Source organism: Myotis myotis, unplaced genomic scaffold, assembly GCF_014108235.1.
Source record: "Myotis myotis isolate mMyoMyo1 unplaced genomic scaffold, mMyoMyo1.p scaffold_m19_p_41, whole genome shotgun sequence".
Taxonomy (NCBI): domain Eukaryota; kingdom Metazoa; phylum Chordata; class Mammalia; order Chiroptera; family Vespertilionidae; genus Myotis; species Myotis myotis.
This window is the reverse complement of record NW_023416348.1, coordinates 1,875,935-1,897,478: the sequence shown is the minus strand read 5'-3', so window position 1 is coordinate 1,897,478 and position 21,544 is coordinate 1,875,935. Positions and strand designations below refer to the sequence as shown.

Below are 21,544 nucleotides of genomic sequence, written 5' to 3'. Positions count from 1 at the left end.
ACACACAGCCAACACACAGCAAACACACAGCAACACACAGCCAACACACAGTCAGCACACAGCAACACACAGCAAACACACAGCACACACACAGCACACAGCCAACACACAGCAAGCACACAGCAACACACAGCAAACACACAGCACACACACAGCACACAGCCAACACACAGCACACAGCCAGCACACAGCAACACAGAGCAAACACACAGTCAACACACAGCAAAACACAGCAACACACAGCAAACACACAAACACACAGCAACACACAGCAAACACACAGCACACAGCCAGCACACAGCCAGCACACAGCAAACACACAAACACACAGCAAACACAGCAAACACACAGCATACAGCCAACACACAGCAAACACACAGCAAACACACAGTAAACACACAGCCAACACACAGCACACACACAGCAAACACACAGCACACACAGCAAACACAGCACATAAACAGCACACACACAGCACACACACTGCAAACACAGGGCAAACACACAGCGCGCACACAGCAAACACAGAAAACACACAGCACGCACACAGCACACGCACAGCACACGCACAGCAAACACACAGCACACACACAGCACACACACAGCAAACACAGCACACACGCAGTACACACTCAGCGAACACACAGCAAACATACAGCAAACACACAGCACACACACAGCACACACACAGCACACACAGCACACACAGCACACACAGAAAACACACAGCGCACACACAGCAAACACACAGCAAACACACAGCACACACAGCACACACAGAAAACACACAGCGCACACACAGCAAACACACAGCAAACACACAGCACACACACAGCAAACACACAGCAAACACACAGCCAGCCAATGCCGGGCTGAGGGCTCTGTCGCCGTCCAGGGGACGCTGGAGAAGGAGGGGCACTCCCAGGGGAACATAGGACCTAGGTCACCTGAACAGTCCCAGGGATTTAGAACATGTACCCAGCAGGTGTGCACACACAGGCAGACCATGGACACAGGCCCACACATGTGTGCAGGTGTGACAGCCTGAAAAGAACCCCTGAGGGGAGGAGGAGGTCCCACAGACCCTGCAACCTGCAATGTGAGTCCCCCTGTCACCAGCTGACCTCCCCTGGAGGCCCGAGAGGCCCCGGGCCCAGGCTGTCTCCCTGGCAGGCACCAGGCACCGCCTCCTGCCCCACTGGGTCCCCACCGTGGAGGTGCCCAGGACGGGACAGGGGACCAGGAGTGTGGTCCCCGAGCTGTGTCCCAAGCACCCATCTCAGTGTCCTGGGTCCAGTGCCCCCCAGGTCTCCAAACACTGCCCTGAGGGTGGACGCTCACCCGGGGCACAGCCAGCTCAGCCCCATGGCCGTGCTATTGCGGTGAGCTCAGCCCTGCGGGCACGGGGTCAGGTGGCCTGGGGCTGGCCTCCCAGCAGGCGTCCCCTCTGGTCACTCCTGGCACCAGCACCAGCACACGCAGAGCTCTGCTGCCCCCGTGTGGCCGTCATCAGCATCACAGCCCGTGGTCAGCAGGAGGCTCTCCCCATCCTCAGGCTGGGACAGGTGGGGCAGGTGGGGCAGGTGGGGCAGGTGGGGCATGCGGGGGCAGAGGGCAAAGGGCAGAGGGCAGGGGAGGGGCAGACAACATGAACAGCACCACCTGGGGTGCGGGGGGGGGGGTCTGCCTGAGCCCATCAGTGGCAGGTGTGGGTCCCGCCCTCGCCCCGCACCCTCTCAGGGGCGTAGCCTCTGGGTGCTGAGAACCACCTCCCCCTCCCAGGGAGGGTCAGCGGCTGCGGGCACAGGGCGCGGCTGCTGTCCTGACGGCTCCGGGCCCAGCCCAGCCTGAGCTGGAGGCCTGAGGGGGTCACTCGCCCCTGGTCAGGTGGGTGCTGTGCTCATCACTGCAGTTTGGGGGGACACTCCCCCAGGCGCATCCCCACGGACCACAGAGTGACACTGAGGATCCATTCCCATCCTTCCCAGGTCCCCTTGCGGCAGGGCCCCGGGGGGTAGGTCTGGGGGTCCTGGGGGGAGGCCTCTGGCAGCCGCAGGGCTGAGGCCACGCCCCCCGTCGCCCTCAGAGCCGGCTCGGGCGCCCCCTGGGGGCCCCGCTGCGCCATCGCCGTTCTGCCATTTCCGCCCCGGACCCTCCCACAGGCGGCTCCGGGCCAGTCCTGGGGTTCGGGCCTCAGAGGCGCCTCGGGGTGGGTGCGGGGAGGTCAGGTCCGTGTTGTCCCCGGAGCAAGGCTCTCCCTCATCAGTGATGTTTCTCTCTCCCTCTCTCTTCTCTCTGAAACCAATAAAAATACTTTTTAAAAAAGAGCCAGTGCCAGGAGGCGCTGGGGGGGGGGGGGGCCGTTGTTAGAACCTGGGGTGTGGGCTCCAGGTGGGGGTCGCACGGAACGCAGGCGGGAGAGGACCTTCGTGAAAGTGTTTCCCGGTGGAGACGAGCGATGAGACGGCGGCCCAGGGGACCATCCCCTCCCGCGTCCCCGCGTGACTGTCCCTCTGCGCTGTGTCCTCACCGCCTCTTCCTCAGGTCACGACTCCCTGGGGATTGGGGCCCATGAGGTGCCTATGGATTTGGGGGGCACCGTTCACTCTTCACACGTACACACACGCGCGCGCGCACACATAGACGCACATGCACACACACACACTCACACACACGCTGCAGCTCCTGGCATTTTGGATGAGAACAGATTTGAGAAGGATCCGAATAGAAGGGCAGGTGGCCGGGCACCGGCGGGCAGGGGCGGGCCAGTCTGGGGGCAGTCGGGGCTCCGTGGGCTCAGGCCACTGGCCGATCCTCCCTGGGTCACTGCCCTGCAGACCAATCCCATCCCCTTGACCAGAGAGCAGGCTCGTGCTCCCCCTGGCGGCCGTTCTGCGCTATTGCACAGGCTCCAGGCTGGCCCCCAGGACCCGCCCACGACAGGCTGGACTCCCTGCTGGAGAGACCGCGGGTGGGGGCCTTGGAGTCCGTCCACCTCCAAGTGACCCGTCCGTGCCCCGAGGGCCAGGGTGGCTGGAGCCAGCGTGCGTCCCCAGACCTCAGCTGCAGGTCCCGGAAGCTCTGAGGGGCCCTCCTCTGGGGGCAGAACCAGCAGGAGGGGCAGCAGCCGCCTTTCCAATTCTGAAGGCGATGACGCACCACGTTTGCTCCAAAGCTGATGGCAACGTGCTCACCTCCAACGTGGGTCCCTGGGAGCAGCAAACCCACACCCGCGTGCAGGGGCAAGCGCCTGGGAAGCGCCCCCAGGGGGTGCCATAGACCCTGCAACCTGGAATGTGAGTCCCCTTGTCACCTGGGACCGGGATCCTCCTGGCCGCCTCCAGCTGACCTGCCCCTGGAGGCCCGAGTGGCCCCGGGCCCAGGCTGTCTCCCTGGCAGGCACCAGGCACCCTCCTCTTGACCCACTGGGTCTCCACCGTGGAGGTGCCCAGGACGGGACAGGGGACCAGGAGTGTGGTCCCCGAGCTGTGTCCCAAGCACCCATCTCAGTGTCCAGGGCCCAGTGCCCCCACTCCCCCAGGTCTCCAAACACTGCCCTGAGGGTGGACGCTCACCCAGGGCACAGCCAGCTCAGCCCCATGGCCGTGCTATTGTGGTGAGCTCAGCCTGAGGCCTGGCGGGTACGGGGTCAGGTGACCTGGGCTGGCCTCCCAGCTGATGTCCCCTCTGGCCCACTCCTGGCCCCCAGGCCCAGCACAGCAGCTCTGAGCTGCACACCAGCACCAGCACTCGCAGAGCTCTGCTGTCCCCGTGTGGCCGTCAGCAGCATCGGAGCCCGTGGTCAGCAGGATGCTCTTCTCAGCTGGGGAAGGTGGGAGCAGAGGGCAGGGGGAGGGGCAGATGACATGGACAGCACCACCTTGGGGTGGTGGTCCTTAGACTGGGGCTGGTCTGTCAGTGGCAGTTCTGGGGTCCAGTGACCTGGGACAGGGCTCGGGTGACCTGGGACAGGGGTAAGGTGACCTGGGACAGGGCTCAGGTGACCAGGGACAGGGGTCAGGTGACCTCGGACAGGGGTCAGGTGACCTGGGGCTGATCTCCCCATAGGCGTCCCTCTGGCCCACTCCTGGCCCCCAGGCCGAGCACACGCAGCTCTGAGCTGGACACCAGCACCAGCACACGCAGCGCTCTGCTGCCCCCGTGTGGCCGTCAGCAGCATCGCAGCCCGTGGTCAGCAGGAGGCTCTTCCCAGACCTCTGGCTGGGCAGGTGGGGTAGGAGGGGGCAGAGGGAGGTGCAGAGGGAGGAGCAGACATGGACAGCACCACCTGGTGGTGTGTCTGGTTCAGCCTTGGCCCAGGGCTGGGCCCCGTCAGTGGGCAGTTCTGGGTTCGGGCGTCGCCCCCACATTCTCAGGGCAGTGGCCTCTGGGTCCTTAAGAGGGGCAGTGGCTGCGGGCACAAGGCGTGTCTGCTGTCCTGACGCTCCGGGCCCAGTCCGGCCTGAGGTGGGAGGCCTGAGGGGCCACCTGCTCCCGGGTCAGGTGGGTGCTGTGCTCATCACTGCAGTTTGGGGGACACTCCCCAAGGCCCGTCCCCCTGGCCCAGAGCGACATCGGGATCCACCCTGCATCCTCTCCCAGGCTCCCTTTCGGCAGGTCCTGGCGGGCGGCCATTCCTGGGGGGCCCCTCGGAGCACGTGTGTCAGCACCGGGTGCGGGGCCACAGGCCCTGGAGTCTGCACCCATCGCTCCGGGACCAGCGACTCCGCAGCTCGGGCGCCCCCTGGTGGCCGCTCTGCGCGCTGCACCTGCCCCCGACCAGGCGGCCTCTGAGTTCAAGGGGACCTGCCTGTCACCGCGCACCCCGCCCGACGCCCCTCCGGAGCCCGGACACCCAGAGGAGCAAGCACCGCGGGGGCGGGGGCGGGGGCTGGGGGGGCGGTGAGGGGCTTCGCGGAGACAGACCAGGCCCCGCACGCGCCTGGGGGCGCTCACCTGGCGGAAGGCCAGGACCACGTGCACCTACCTGGTCACAGGTCCTCCCCGGGCCCGACCCAACTCATGAGCTCCCCGGGCCGGAGCCGCAAAACTAAGTCAAAGCAGGTGTCCGCGCGTCAGTCACTAAATAAACTGCACCTGGGCCTGGCCGGTGTCTGAGGGTCAGAGCCTCCGCCTCGAACCAACGGGGCTGGGTTCTGAGGTGCAGGTTCATCGCAGGCGCCAGTGGGGGCGCAGGGGCAGCCAGTGGATGTGTCTCCCTCTCGGTCTCCTCCCCACCCCCTCCCTCCACTCTCCCCACGAGGACTGGATGTGTACACGCGTGTATGTGCCTGTACATGGGGAGGAGCCCAGTCTCCCTGAGAGAAGCCACGTCCTTGAGGCAGAGGCCCGCCCGCTCGGAGGAGCAGTCCCCACCCAGGGGTGGGCTGCAGGGTGAGCCCCTCCAGGCCACAGTGTGCCGGGAAGGGGGGGCTCCCGTCCCAGTGCAGGACCGACCGCACACCTCGGCCAGGAACCACGGCCAGCGTCACGGTGACCGTCCACACGGACCATGTGGCCACACCAGCCGTGTGCAAACCCCGCGGGAACACCTGCCGGGCCCTGGGAGCGGCCAGGTCCCCCCACACCAGGCGCCTGGGTGCGGACCGGACGGCGCCCGCGTCCCGGGAGGCCCTGGGACCCTGGGACGGGACGGACAGGACACGGGCTGAAAGGCGGGGAGACCTGGGGGACAGCAGCTTCCAGGCGGCGACACAGCCCTCCCGGCCCGCGGATGGGGCACGGGGGCCCAGTGACGCTGCAGGAGGTCACATCAGGGACACCGGGCGTGAGGCTCCCCCTGTCTTCCCCCTCCGCCCGCAAGACCGGGTGCGGCTTCCAGGTAGGCGGGGTGCCCGCGGTGACGGCAGCCGCAAGCGTGGGGTTCGGGCTCCCCCTTGCGGCCGTCCCGCGGCGTTGCATGTTCGCCGGCCGCACCCGGGCCAGCGGGGCTCCGGGCAGGTGAGCTTCATGGGGGGTCCCATCGGCCAGAACCTGTCCCCCCTCCGACAGCCCCTCCCACCCGCTCTGCCTGCGCCCGCGAAGCCCACCCGTGACCCCGTCTCCCACGTGCAGAGCCACAGGCGTGTCCCCAGGGCGGGAAGGTGCGGCCTGTGCGGGCAGCCACGGCCCGGCTGCAGCCTCGCTGAGGTCTGCCAGCCCGGGGGCCTGACTCTTTCGGTCTCCCCTCTGTTTTTCTAATATTATTACGTTTTGCATAATTGTGAATGGGTGTGGTTTTCCTCCCTGTGTCTCCTTCCGGAATTCCATGGAGTCTTTCACCTTTGGGTCTGTCAGGGCGCTGCGGGGCGGGGCGGGCGGCTTCCAGGTAGGCGGGGTGCCCGCGGTGACGGCAGCCGCAAGCATGGGGTTCGGGAGCCCCCTTGTGACCGTCCCGCGGCGTTGCATGTTCTGCCGGCCGCACCGGGGCTAGGGGGGCTCCCGGGCAGGTGAGCTTCGTGGGGGTCCCATCTGCCAGAACCTGTCCTCCCTCTGACCGCGCCTCCCACCCTCTCTGCCTGCGCCCGCGAAGCCCACCCGTGACCCCGTCTCCCACGTGCAGAGCCACAGGCGTGTCCCCAGGGCGGGAAGGTGTGGCCTGTGCGGGCAGCCACGGCCCGGCTGCAGCCTCGCTGAGGTCTGCCAGCCCCTCTCGGGTCTCCAGCGCCAGCACCACCCCGGCGGCCCGGCTGAGGCACCACAGGTTAGAGACACTGGTGAGTTCCCAGCACTGTGCGCCCCCACATCAGCCCCGTGACCCCTCCCTGTTCACCTGAGGCTATAAAGAATGAATAGAGCCCGGCGGCGTGGCTCCGTGCTGAGGGTCCACCTATGAACCAGAAGGTCAGGGTTCGATTCCCAATCAGGGCACCTGCCTGGGTTGCGGGCTCGATGCCCAGTGGGGGGCGTGCAGGAGGCAGGTGATCCATGATTCCCTCTCATCATTGATGTTTCTCTCTCCCTCTCCCTTCCTCTCTGACATCAATAAGAATATATTTTAAAAAATAAAAAAGAGGGAGTAGAGAGTCCCTGAGCGCCCCCGCGTGGCCAAGAGGCTGTGAGGCGGCGCAGCTCCCCCGGTGAAACCGCGCCGGCTGCTCAGTGAAGGGGCCCGGCCAGCACGCCTGCTCCGTGTGCAGCTCACACGCGGTCCAGTAGCTTCAATCTCCTGACGGAGGGAAGGTGTGGCCTGCAGGGAGCCCACAGCACGGCCGTGGCGGTTGTTGGCGCTCTCTCCCGAAACACCGTGAAACGAGGACTCCGACCACAGCAGCCAATGCGGGCCTGCCCTTCCCACACCGGGCTCTGTCCTCGGCCTGTCCCCTGGGCAGCTCATGTGATCCCCACAGTCCCCAGCTTACAGGGGAAACTGAGGCAGCCCCAGCATCTGTCCTCGCGGCCCAGTCTGACCCCACCACGGAGAGGCGAACTCTGAGCTCCGCGGCTGGCAGGAACCCTGAGCACGGGGCTGGCGATGCCCGACTCCCAGGCGATGCCCGACTCCCTGGTGACAGTGACGGTGAGGCACCTGAGGCCTGGGCGGGGCCAGCTCCCACGCGCCCGGAAGTGAGGCTGCCTCTCCCGTAGGACCATCCCCCTCTGGGGTGTTGGCAGGGATGGCTGCCCAGACAGCTGTTACCACGTCTGGGTTCTGTCCTCCGGCGCCTCTTGTCTGTGAGGCCTGTGAGGAGGTGAATCTGCCCTCGCCTGGGGGCACTGCCGGGCACACGCCACCTCCCGGACACACGCCACCTGCCGGCCACACGCCACCTCCCAGACACACGCCACCTCCTGGCCACACGCCTCCTCCCTGACACACGCCACCTCCCGGCCACACGCCACCTCCCGGCCACACGCCACATCCCAGACACACGCCACCTCCCGGACACACGCCACCTCCCGGACACACGCCACCTCCTGGACACACGCCACCTCTCGGCCACACGCCACCTCCTGGCCACAACGCCTCCTCCCAGACACAGCCACCTGCGGGCCCACACACACCCCTCCAGCCACACGCCTCCTCCCAGACACACGCCACCTCCCGGCCACACGCCACCTCCCGGCCACACGCCTCCTCCCGGACACACGCCACCTGCCGGCCACACGCCTCCTCCCAGACACATGCCACCTCCCAGCCACACGCCACTTGCCAGTCACATGCCTCCTCCCGGCCACACCTCCCAGGAGCGGCCTCAGGTCTCCACTGCCTGCCCACCCCAGGAGCTCGCTCAGGTGGGAGTCCAGCCCGCCATCTGTGGCTTCCTCACTGACTAAGGGGCGTCTCCACCCACCCAGGCTCCTTGCTGGTCCCTTCCCGTCTCACTAAGTCTGCAGGGGCCTCCCGGGTCCTGGGCCTCGGCCTGTCATCCCGCTGCTCCCTCAGGGCCCTCCTACCCCTGGTACCTTCTAAGATGGGCACCGACACCCAACGCCCAGGTCCTTAAACCAAATCCTGATTCCTCCAACCCCCGTGACCTCCCACCCGCCTGCCCTGCATGCGGTCCTCCCCGTTAGTCACCCCCCCCCCCCCCGCCAGCTCCGGTCTGAGTGCCCCCTCGCCTCCCCACTGACCTCACCCGCTCCCTGACCTCCCTCCCCCCTGACCTCGCCCCTCCCTGACCTCGCCCCTCCCTGACCTCCCTCCCCCCCCACCTCCCTCCACACCCAGGAATCCTCAGGCCCCACAGCCCACCTCCCTGCTGCTTGACACCCAACTTCCTTCCGTGCTCTCGCCGGGCTGCCCGGTGTCCTGACAGTGACCTCCCTCAGCTCCGACTCCATCGCACCACCGCCCACTTAGAACAGGACGGGAGGGGGACCCTGCTCTCAGAGCCCAAACCCCACCCCTACCCACGCCACCCGCGGCCCAGTGCCCACCATGCCTGGTTCAGCCCCGACACCCCAGGGTGTCCCTCCCAGCGGGGTGTCATTCCCAGCGGGGTGTCCCTCCTAGCGGGGTGTCCCTCCCAGCGGGGTGTCCCTCCCAGCGGGGTGTCATTCCCAGTGGGGTGTCCCTCCCAGCACCTGAAGGTCCTGGTCCTTCCTCCGGGCTCTCCGCTCAGTCTGCCTCCCGGACAGGCCCTCCCACAGGGCCGGGGCCTGGGCGCAGCATCAGGGCCGGGGAGGGCGGGCAGCTGACCTCCACTGGGACCAGGGAGCTGAGGAGAAAGGGGACGAAGGCCACAGGGACCAGCGGCCAGCGCTCTGGTGTCTGACCCCCACCGGCCACCACGGAAGCCAGGGAGGGCAGGCCTCTTCCCAAGGCAGATGCAAAGGGCAAGCGCTTCTGGCCACAACCAACAAAGGCCCCGGTCCCAGCCCTGCAGGGCCACAGCTCCAGCTCATGGGAACCGTGGGGCCTCACCTGGGCTTCACCTGGGCCTCACCTGCAGCCTCACCTGGGCCTCACCTGGGCCTCACCTGCGGCCTCACCTGGGCCTCACCTGGAGCCTCGCCTGGGCCTCACCTGGAGCCTCGCCTGGGCCTCACCTGGAGCCTCGCCTGGGCCCCGCCTGGGCCTCGCCTGGGCCCCGCCTGGGCCCCACCTGCGGCCTCACCTGGGCCTCACCTGGGCCTCACCTGGGCCTCGCCTGCGGCCTCACCTGCGGCCTCACCTGGGCCTCGCCTGCGGCCTCACCTGCGGCCTCACCTGGGCCTCACCTGGGCCTCACCTGGGCCTCGCCTGGGCCTCAGAGACACAGTCGGAGGGCACTTGGGCCATTAAACCAGTCAGGACAGAGCAGGGCCACGGTCCTGGGTGAGAGACCAGGGTGGCCAGGGAGGGAGCGACCAGCACGGAGGGCCAGCCAGGTGGACTGGGGTGCCCCGGGGTCGGTGAGCCCCGCCGTCTCTATCTTGGGAGGAAGCCGAACTGGGGGACACCAGCTCCCACCTGACAGGGCAACAGGGAGCCTCAGGAAGGGCTGACCCCCCCACCCCCAGTGTCCCCATAGCTGCCCCCGACCCAGGGCAGCGAGGCTGCTCCCAGGGAAACATCGCACCAGGTGGGACCCTGAAAGAGGCAGCCGGGAGATCGGGGCAGACCCTCCTGACCCCACGCTCCGAGGCTGAGGTCACGGCCCCTCCCTGTCCCTATGGGGCTCCCCAGGGCAGACCAGCGGGGGGGGGGGGGGGGCGCTGGCTTGGCCCGGACACTCAGAGCAACAGGAGCTGGCCCTGCAGGCCTCGCCCTGGTCCTCCCCAGGCCTCACCCTCCTGAGACCTCACCACACACTGTCCCGCTCACGGGGCAGCCCCTCACTCTCTCTGAACCTGCCCGTCTTCCCTAGCGGCTCCCACTGATCCCACGGCTGCCCCCCCCCCCCCGCACTCCCCCAGGCCACTTGCTCCAGGCTCTGCACACCAAGGAGGCGGTCGGCCTGCTCCCCACTTGGGCTCCGCTGCCCGAGCTGCTGCCTGGAGGTGTCGAAGGGCCAGGCCCGGGACGGGTGCAGCCATGGCCTCGTCCCTGCACAGAGGAAAGTGATCCCAGAGGCCAGCTGGCTGAGGAATAGACATTCCCACGCCCGGCCAGCGTGGCTCAGCGGTTGAGCAGCAACCTATGAACCAGGAGGTCAGGGTTCGAGTCCCTGTCAGGGCACAGGCCCGGGTTGCAGGCTCCATCCCCAGTGTGGGGTTGCAGGAGGCAGCCGATCAATGATTTTCTCTCTCTCTCCCTCTCTCTTCCTCTCTGAAATCAATACAAACATATCAATTAAAAAAAAAGAGCAGGTGACTCCCAGAGGCCAAACCCCGGTGGCAGTGGGGACGGAGGGGGGATGCAGGGGGTGACGCTGCCACCTGCCCACGGCTCCCTGTGACCTTCCAGCCACACCCGAACCGCTGCTGGAGGAAAGGCTCCAGGGACTCCTCCGTGCCCCAGCCCAGCCTCTGAGAGTGGTTGGTACAGACTCTCAGGGGTCAGGGGTCAGGGGTCAGGGGCCTGGGCCTTGCCATGGGTACCTGCCCCGGCTCCGCCCTGCTCCAGGCCCCCTAACATGTGTAACCCCTCGGTCACCCTGCAGGCACCCCAGCCAGGGCGACAGCCCCCAGAGGCCACCGGACCCCCCGGGTCTGACAGGCGCCCAGGTCACACCACCATGCAGGGGCCCTGGCGGAGGCCAGGTAAGCTCTGCAAGTGGACATCAGTGCCCTGTCCTCCCTGCCCCTCCGGGCACCAGGCTGCCTGGGCCAGGGCCGCTGCGGACGCCAGGGAGTCTGCGCCAGTGCCAGGCGGGGTGAGGTGAGGCAGGGCTCCAGGCTCCTGGCCTCAGGCTGCAAGGGCCCAACTGGGGAGCCCCCGGGCACCTCAGCAGAATCAGGGGCTTGGAGACCCTCTGGGCCTGAGAGGCGGGGCAGGGACATGGGCCCGGGACCCTGGGGGTGGGTCTGGGTCGGCGTTAGGGTGCCCCTGGGGATGGGGACAGTTGAGATTGGAGAGGGCTCTCTGCCCGCCCCCACCCCCCCAGGAGCCTCCCCCCCCAGCATCACTCTCTCACACACACCCCACCCCCTCCCCAGGACGCAAACAGGCAGCAGTGAGACTTTGGGTACAAAACTGTAAACATGAGTCTTTAAAATGACAGAGGCCTCTTGGCCCCAACTCTGAGCCACAAGCCCCCAGGAGGGACCCCAGGGACCAGACCTCCCTCCCCCTCTGGCTTCCCTTCCCTCCCAGGCGCCCGCAGGCAGGGGACGGCCTTCCCCTCCGCACACCCGCTGCTCTGGGGCGGGCTCCTGAGCGGGAAGGGGCTGAGGTCCGGGGTCCGAGGGTCCCTGAGAGGAAGAAGCAGCTGCAGGCCGGGCGCTCCCAGCACCGGCCCGTGGGGAGCCCGCCCCACCCCTTCCATGCACACCGCACACCCCACCAGCCAAGGTCTCCGCGCCGCCCCCGCGGGGGGGGGGGGGGTGCGGGCGGGCAGGCCCTGTCACGTGTCCAGAGCGTCGCGCGGGGGCGAGGGCGCGCGGGGGCGGCCGGGCGGGCCGTGTAGCTGCGCGGGAAGCGGCCCCGAGGCGCGGCGCTGCGAGGGCGGCGGCGGCTGCAGCTCCAGGGCGAGCGCGGGCGGCGGGAAGTCGCGCACCTGGCGGCGGTACTCCAGGAAGGTGCAGGCCTTGGTGGCCAGCGCCACCACGTTCTTGCCGACGAAGATGGCCGAGACGCGGCTGTCCCGGGACAGCGCCAGGCTGGCGGCGCGCGCCAGCACGGCCACCACGTTGACGGTGACGAGGCTGAGCACGGGGTAGAGCATCATCTTCTGCGGCGCGATGTGCTCGCCCTGCATGCTGACCTCGCTGAGCGCCACGCAGGGCAGCACGAGCAGCAGCATGTAGCAGTAGAAGAAGGTCAGGCCCTCGGCCCACAGCGGCAGCCCGGTGCGCGGCGGCTCCCACAGGCCGGCCTGCATGTCCAGCAGGTCCAGCAGGTCCAGCGCCACCCAGAAGAGGCGGCCGCGCAGGTCCTCGCGCTTGCGGAAGGTGCGCACGTACTCCATGCGGTCGAGCGCCACGAGCAGCAGGAAGAGGCCGGGCACGCACACCGACAGCAGCAGCGTCAGGGCCTTGCGCGCCACCGGGTCCCCCGCGCCGCGCCGCGCCGCCTTGTAGTTCTGGAAGATGAAGTAGAGCTTGATCTCCAGCACGAAGATGTACAGGAACCAGAGGATCATGGCGTAGCCGCGCTTGGCCGTGCGCACCTCGGCGCCCACCCACACGGCCACGTAGCGCAGCACCAGCAGGAAGCACACGTCGCCCACCAGCACGATGATGCACACGCCGATCTTGCGCGGGCCCTGGTTCTGCTGCACCAGGTAGGCGTCCATGACCGCCATGCTGCCCACGATCACCAGCGTGGTCAGGCACACGTGCCGCCGGTCCGGGGGCGGCAGCACCATGGTGGGCCGCCCGGACCCCGGCCTGGGGGCGCGCGGCCCCCGCGAAAGACGGGGCGAGGCCCGGCAGCGGCGGCGCTCAGCCCGCGGACATGGCGCCGCGGGGCCCGTCCAGCCGCCCCGAGGGCGCCACGGCTCCCGGACCGCGAGCTCGGAACCTGGGGAGACCAGAGATGAAAGGTCAGAGCGCGGCGGAGCGGCCTCCCCCCCGCCCCTCCCGCGCACCCGGTGGCTCGCGCGCGCGCCCAGGCGCGTCCCGGCCCCGGAGTCGGCCGCACGGCCACCAGGGGGCGCTGCAGCCCCACCGGACACCCGCGCTCTCCTTCCCGCCTCCGCCGGCCAAGGAACGGAACGGAAGTGGCTTCTCCACGCCGCGCGCGCGCGCGTCCCCGTGGCCCGGTGGTTCATCCCTGCCGAGCCCACGCCGCCATCCCTCCGGCCCTGGCGGCCTAGGCCCCACGCCTGAGGCCGTTCCCGCGGGGACCCGGGCGTCCTCTCTCCCCGCGCCGCGCCGGGCGGGCCTGCGCCCTTGGGGAGTGGGGAGGCCCAGGCCCCATCCTGAGAGCCGGGATTCTGACCCAGGACTGAGAGGCGTCCAAGTACAGAGGGTTCCATCCCGCAAGCCTCTCCAAGCCTCCCTGCCCGGCCCTGCATCCTCCCTGCCCGGCCGACTGGTCACCCGGGGCCCACCCTCCACGGGCATGAGGACCGTTCTCTGCGCTGCTCCCACCACGGCTGCACAGCCTTGGAGGCGGGCGTCCTGGCCGCAGCCCCTGCCCCTGCCCCTGCCCAGCGCACACCCCGCGGCCTGCGCACTGTGGAGCGGCCCCTGCACTCCCTCCCCTGCACCCCCTCCCCTGCACCTTCACGCAAGACTCAGGTTGGGGTCCGCAGCCCGGGGCCTCCCGCACCCCTGGCACCAGTTGCTGTGGCTGCGCTGGTCGGGGTCCCACACCGGGCGGAGGGTCGCAGCCCTGGGCCGGCTCACTCCCGGGGGACACGGAGGCCCGCGCGCCCTCACGCACCCACAGTCACTCGCAGACTCACTTCCCGCCGCGACCCTCGCCCCTCCCCTCCACGGCGCCCGGCCCAGGGCGCTGTTCACTGTCGTGTCTGGACAGGGACATAAAGTGTGATGCCACCCGTGCCTGGGGAGCAATGCTGGGCCTGCTCTGATGACCACGCGGCCCTCACTGATTGGGGGACCCCCCAGGGACCCCAGCACTCAGCTCACACCTGCAATAGAGGGTGCTGCTGCCTCCCCGCCGTCATGCGCCCCTGCTCCCCACCCAGACACACCCCTTCTGCTCCCAAGGCTGGGCGGACAAGCTTGGCCCAGGGAACCCCCCACACACACCAGGACCCCCTTTGGCTGCGGCGGCGGCGGCCTGGGCATCCCCCACCCCCCCGTTCAGCGGGGCCAACGAGCCAGAGCGGCACCCCGCCCCCCGCCCCCCGCTCCCGCACCGCTAACCCCTTCCCGCATCCACTCCCCCTGTCCCCCCGCACCCGAGCGGGACCCCATCCCCAGGCGAGCGCGCGGAGCCGGCCCGGTCCCTGCGCGCACAGCCCAGAAGGGCCTGAACCCCCCGCCGCTGGCCCGGCCCCCGCCCTCCCGCCCCGGCTGCCGCGTCGCCGGGTCCCACACGCCCTCCGCCCCGAACTCACAGCCGGCCCCGGGCCTCTCGCCCGCCAGCCCCGCGCTCTGCTCCCCGGCACCAGCCTCCGTGCCCACGAGGGGGGAACCAGGGCTGCGCCCCGACCGCCCCCACCAGACCGAGGTCCGAGGCGGGGCTGCGCCTCGCTGCTGCGCCCAGGCCTCCGCGCGCCCGCGCCCCACCGCCCCCGCCGCCGCCAGTGCGAGCGCCCGGCCCGGCTCCCGCCCGCCCGCACCTACCCGCCCCCGGTCCGACGCTGCGCCCCGCGGGCCCCGAGCCTCCGCCGGGACCAGGCGCCTCCTCCGCGGTCCGCTCCGCTGCGGCCCGGACCCCGCCCGAGGCCCCGCCCCGCGCCCCACGAGCCCGGCCGCCGCGGGGATGGGGTCCGGCGCCGTTGCCACGGCGACAGCACTGCGCAGCGGCAGCGCGGGCGGCACTGGGGAGCCGGACACCCCCGTCCACGCGCAGGCCCGGGACCCGCCTCACCCGCAGCCCTGACACGGCCGGAGGGGGCGTCTTGAAATCCCGCAGCAGCCCCAGCCCCGACCGCCCACACGGTGCCCCCCTCGCCCGCGTCAGCAGGCCCGTGGGAGCCCGTTCCGCTCGCGGAGCTGACCCCGCCGAGCCTCTGCAGGGGGCGCTCGGTGACCCCCCCATTGGGTTACGCACTGAGCTCCGTGACCCTTTCTGAGGTGCATCCGATGTGTGTTCAAGGGAGGGGTCTGTTGTGGGTACACTGTGGCCCCAAACAGACACGCCCCCGCCCCCCCCCCCGCCCCCGCGCGCGGGGCCTTCTTTGGAAAGACTGCTGACTCTTGAATAGCGCGGTTCCCCGTAAAGGAAGAATTTTTTAAATGTATTTTTATTGGTTTCAGAGAGGAAGGGAGAGGGAGAGAGAGAAACATCAATGACAAGAGAGGGTCTCTGATCAGCTGCCTCCTGCACCCCCACACGGGATCGGGCGCAACCCAGGCCTGTGCCCTGAATGGAACGGAGACCCGGCTCACGGGTCAGCGCTGGGCCGGCGGGCGGGCGGCGCCTACTGCTCTTGCAGGTATTCCTGAGTATTTCATTCTCCTCGATGCCGCTGTACATGGGAGCGTTCTCTGGGTCTCGGGGTCTCTGTGGCTCTTGTATCCTGCAGCCTTACTGAGCTCGCTGACTCCCCCTATCGCTGGGGTGCGGGATCCCGCACTGTGGCCTCTACATGGGATCCCGGGCCTGCGAATAGAGGTGTTTGGTTTCTTCCTGGTGCCTTGCAGGCCTGGCTCCTGCTCATCGCCCTGGCTGGGCCCTCGGTGCAGGGCCCAGTGGGAGTGGAGAGGGTGAGGCCCTGCCTTGAGCTGGTCTTGGGGGGAGGCGTTGAGTCCGGCTCCGCCCAGCATGCCGGGAGCTGCAGAGTGGGGCAGATTCCTTTCAGGTGGAGGAACTCCCCTTCTGGTCCACCAATTAACTTTAACTAAAGTAGCCCGGCCAGTGCATCACCCTATGAACCAGGAAGTCACAGGTTCGATTCCCAGTCAAGGGCACAGGCCCAGGTTGCAGGCTTGATCCCCAGTGTGGAGTTTACAGGAGGCAGCTGGTCAATGATTCTCTCGCATCACTGATGTTTCTATCTCTCTCTCCCTCTCCCTTCCTCTCTGAAATCAATAGAAATTTATTTTTTTTAAATAGCCCTAACCGGTTTGGCTCAGTGGATAGAGCGTCAGCCTGCGGACTCAAGGGTCCCAGGCTCAATTCCGGTCAAGGGACACATCCCCAGTAGGGGGTGTGCAGGAGGCAGCTGATGATGTTTCTCTCTCATCGATGTTTCTGACTCTCTATCCCTCTCCCTTCCTCTCTGTAAAAAATCAATAAAATATATTTTAAAAAAATAAAGGTGATTCAACAGGGAAACAATAGTATTTTCACCAATTAAACATCTAAGTGCAAAAAAATTATCTCCAACCTAAACCTTACATCTTTTACAAATATTAACGCAACATGGATGATGGATCTAAATGTAAACCTGTAGCCCTGGCCAGTGTGGCTCAGTTGGTTGGGCGTGGTCCTGGGCACTGCCAGACGCATCCCCCGCTTGTGGGCTCCATGGCCAGCAGGGGGCGTACAAGAGGCAGCCGATCTATGTTTCTCTCTCAACAATGTTTCGCTCCCTCTCCCTTCCTCTCTCTAAAATCAATAAAAATATTTTTAGAAAATAAATGTAAAACTATAAAACTTTTAGAAGAAAATATAAAAGAAAAGCTGCATGACCTGTGGCAAGGCAAAAAACGTTTGGGTTTTAAAATATATTTTTATTAATTTCAGAGAGGAAGGGAGAGAGAGCTAGAAACATCAATGATGAGAGAGAATCCTTGATCGGCTGCCTCCCGCACGCCCCGCACTGGGGACTGAACGTGCAACCGGGCCTGTGCCAGCACTGGGAATCGAAACGTGACCTCCTGGTTCATGGGTCGATGCTCAACCCCTGAGCTACGCCGGCCGGGCCAAAAAATATGTTTAGACGTGACACCAGAAGCACCATCCATAAAGATCCACTGATCCACTGGAGACATAATGGAAAACTTCTCTGTGAGAGAACGAAAGACAGGTCACAGAGCGGGAGACGGTGTACGCAGATCACACATTGGACACAAGACGCACAGAATATCCTATGTAATGCTCCTATATAATAAAAGGCTAATATGCAAATTGACCAAACAGCGGAACAACCGGTCTCTATGACGTACACTGACCACCAGGGGGCAGATGCTCAATGCAGGAGCTGCCCCCTGGTGGTCGGGTAGCGCCACTCAGCCAGAAGCCGGGCTCATGGCTGGCCTATGCAATGGTGGTGGCGGGAGCCTCTCCAGCCTCCGCAGCAGCGCTAAGGATGTCTGACTGCCTAATCCAGCGGTTCTCAACCTGTGGGTCGCGACCCCTTTGGCGGTCGAACGACCCTTCACAGGGGTCGCCTAAGACCATCCTGCATATCAGAGATTTACATGATGATTCATAACAGTAGCAACATGACAGTTATGAAGTAGCAACGAAAATAATTTTATGGTTGGGTCACCACATGAGGAACTGTATTTAAAGGGCCAGAAGGTTGAGAACCACTGGCCTAAGCCATCAGTCGGACATCCCCGAGGGCTCCTGGACTGGGAGAGGGCACAGGCTGGGCTGATGGATTCCTCCCCCCCCCGCCCCCCCAGTGCATAAATTTCCTGCACCGGCCCTCGAGTATTTTAAAAGCTCTTACAAAGTCTAAACTCTGTGAACAGACACTTCACCAAAGAGGATGGCAGGTCAGCACGCGAGGAGCTGGTCGACTTCGGAAAATGCAGGTTTTGCTGATGCGATACCTCCACACCCATGAAGACGCTGTGAGCCAGTAACTGTTGGGGGTTATGGGGACACGGGGTTCAGAGTAAGTTAGTAGATTTAAGCCCAAATGCGAGAGTGACTCCGGTAATTCCAAATCCATAGAGTGTCCATCGGAAGACAATGCAGTCTACTTCTATAAGGCATTTAACACAGGGGCACAGATTAATGTTTCTCTCTCTCCCCCTCCTCCCTCCCTACCTTCCACTCTCCAAAAAACCAATGGGAAAAATATCCTTGGGTGAGGATGAACCAAAAAAAAAAAAGGGAAGAGCCCTCGCCGTGTGGCTCAGTGGCTAGAGCGTCCGCCTGTGGACTGAAGGGTCCTGGGTTCGATTCTGGTCAAGGGCACAGGCCCGGGTTGCGGGCTCCATCCCCAGGAGCGGGTGTGCAGGAGGCAGCCAATCAATGATTCTCTCATCATGATGTTTCTATCTCCCTCCCTCTCCCTTCCTCTCTGAAATCAATAAACATGTTTTGTTTGCTTGTTTGTTTGTTTGTTTTAAGGGTGGCCTGGCCGCACTAGGCTCCGCAGGCAGTGGCCCGTAAGAAGGAGGCATTCTTTTTATTTATTTGTTCTTGGCGCCCGTGACCAGAATCGAACCTAGGGCCCTTGAGTCGACAGGCCGACACTCCATCCACTGAGCCAAACCAGTCGGGGCAATAAACATGTTTAATTTAAAAAAAAAAAAAAAAAAAAGGAAGGCCCTGACCGGTTTGGCTCAGCGGATAGAGCGTCGGCCTGTGGACTGAAAGGTCCCGGGTTCGATTCTGGTCAAGGGCATGTACCTTGGTTGCGGGCACATCCCCACTGGGAGATGTGCAGGAGGCAGCTGATCGATGTTTCTCTCTCATCGATGTTTCTAGCTCTCTGTCCCTCTCCCTTCCTCTCTGTAAAAAAATCAATAAAATACATTTTAAAATAAATAAATAAAATAAAATAAATTTTTAAAAAAAGGAAGAAAAGACTGAGGAACCTTCCAGATGGAAGGAGGCCAGGGGGAGGGGCACCAAGTGAGCACACGGCGGGGCTGGGCCGGAGCCTGGTCGTCCTGGGGTGGGGGGAGCTGCAGGGCCTGCGGTCAGACGGCCGCGTGGTCATTTCCTGGCTTTGGGGGCGGAGCTGAGGTGCCACAGGAGGAAGCCATGACCTGGGGACACCCGGGGTGAGGGTGCGGCGCAGTCCGTCTGCAGCTGGTTCTCCGAGGGCGAGAGGGCCCGTGCCAATCCGTATGAGCAGACGCCTGCTGCGTGTGCATCGCACGGTGTGCATGTCACATACATGTCACGAGTGGTGGGAGGGGATGCGACGTGAATGTCCACCGAGGACGTGGGAGCTGTGGGAACTTCCGCCGCTTTATTTGCAGTTATAATTATCTTCATTAATTTTTTTGTTGATCCTCACCCGAGATTTTTTTCCATTGATTTTTTTTTTTTAAGAAAGAGTGGAGCCCTGGCTGGTTTGGCTCAGTGGATAGAATGTGGGACTGAAGGGTGTTGCGGGATCCCCAGGAGGGGGCGTGCAGGAGGCAGCCGACCATGATGCTCTCTCATCACTGATGTTTCTTTCTCTCCCTCTCCCTTCCTCTCTAAAATCAATAAAAATATTTTTTTTAAAGAAAGAGTGGGAGGGAGGGAAAGAGAGAGACACACACATCGATTGGTTCCCTCCCACACACACCCTGACCAGGCCAGGAATCAAACCCCCACCCCAGGTATATGCCCTTGACCAGCAATTGAACCCGCGACCCTCAGTGCTCTAACCATTTAGCAGACTGGCCAGGGCTGCAATTATTTTTGAGTGAAAAAAATTTTTTTAAATTTTGTTTCATTGCTTAAAATATTACAAAGAGTAGTACATATGGCTCCTTTTTTTTTTCCCTTGACCTTCCCCCGGCCTCCCTTACCCCCCAGTGTCTTGTGTCCATTGGTTGTGCTTTATGCTAAACACAATTCTTTACATTAACAGGTTGAAGGGAAAGCATTAGCAGATGCAGAAAGCACTAATGGAATTCAGTAGCTGCTCACGACTTATTAAGAAAAGGGCCCTCGGTGGAGGGCAGTGTCTGTCTGACCCCATGCGGTCTTGGGAAGAGGAGGCGGGCAGATGCCCGTGGACACGGCGCTGGGCACAGTGCGGGTCTGAGTGACAGGTCACCCAGGCGGGAATGGCCAAAGGCGGTGGCGGGAACTGGCTCGCTGTCCCGAGAAACACGACTCCACGTGACGCCAGCTACAGCGGTGCCTCCAGCGGACGGAGGCCAGATGGTAAGGGGACGCAGGAGCCTGTGACCTGGAGAGGGAGGCGCCTCCTAAGGAAAGCGGCCTGCCCTGGCCGGGCGCCCGGTGGCAGGGCATCGGCCCATGAGCCGAAGGGTCTTGGGTTCGATTCCCCATCGAGGGCACGCAGGGTGTAGGTCTGTACTCCAGCCCTGGTGGGGCGTGTGCAGGAGGCAACCAATCGATGAGTCTCTCTGACATGGATGTTCCTCCCTCTCTCTCTCCTCCCTCCCTCCTACTCTCTCTAAAAATCAAAGGAAAAAATATCCTCAGCTGAGGATTAACCAAAAGGACGAAAAAGTTAATTGTGAAAACCAAGATGCAAAATAGCGATGAGCTCGATTAAAACAAAGCCTGCATTTCTGCTCCACAAGGGAAACCACAGCAGGTTTGTAACAGGATGACGATGGGGCATTTATGACTCGCAAACCGACGAGATCCTTATCTCGACTCCTCAGAGCCTGCAGAGCAGCGTCAGGGAGACCGCAGTCCCCGACACGTGACCACGGGTGTGAGGAGGCCGTTGGCAGGGAGGAAGCCCACAGCGCGAGGCTCAGGTGCGGGGACCAGAGACACGGCCCGCAGACCAGAGAGCACGAGGGAGGGGTGCGGCCGGGGTGGGCTGGCAGGTGCCCTGGGTCTGCCCCTGCGTGGACACCCCACGCCTGCGCCCACGGGGCCTCGAGAGAAGAGCCTGCAGGGCAGGGACCGGCTTTATCACAGTGCTCAGCGGGAAACACAAACACTGCAGGAGTTAGAGCCCCAGTTCCCAAAGTGTGTGCCAAGGCACCCCAGTGCTGGAAGCCGGTCCATCCTTGCCGTTTGACACAGTCGCTGCAGGGAAGAAACATCTGCACAGCATGTGTTCCAAGGGACCTGGTGTCTATGGCATACTGTTCTTAATATGTTTGCTCCCCTTCTTAGCGCTGTGTGTTCTAACCATGGCCACCTCCCTGGGAAAGGGATTAACAAGACTAGGGAAGGGAATAAATCAGTAAAACCCCCTAGTGTTACAGAAATACCGTGTACTACTTATGAGGAACTCAGACTAAGACTGTTGGCTATAAATTTAGGACTTGCTGGCCCACATCCCCAGGGGTCTACCCACCAGAGAAAGTACCAAAGCCTATGCCCCTGAAAACCCGCCGACGCAGGGCAGTCCCAGGGAAGACCACCAGCGAGGCTAAGAGGACAACCATCAAACAGTTAAAGAAACACCGCTGCAAACAATGCAGGCAGCTCCTTATCTAAAAATCTAATGCGAGCTGTGCAAGCAGAAAGACTTCAACTAAGTGCCAGGCAGGTAGTTAGTCACCAGAGCCAGGAACAATCACGCTTAAGTTACAGAACCTT

At 64.2% G+C, this 21,544-nt stretch overlaps 1 protein-coding gene across 1 annotated transcript; it reads right to left on the bottom strand.

Annotated features, from left to right (window-relative positions):
• Positions 1 to 11,553: 11,553 nt before the first annotated feature.
• On the bottom strand, positions 11,554 to 12,923 carry TMEM121 (transmembrane protein 121). Its single transcript, XM_036306504.1, has one exon. The coding sequence runs from the start codon at positions 12,891 to 12,893 to the stop codon at positions 11,931 to 11,933; it is 963 nt and encodes a 320-aa protein (XP_036162397.1). The 5' UTR covers positions 12,894 to 12,923; the 3' UTR covers positions 11,554 to 11,930.
• Positions 12,924 to 21,544: the final 8,621 nt, after the last annotated feature.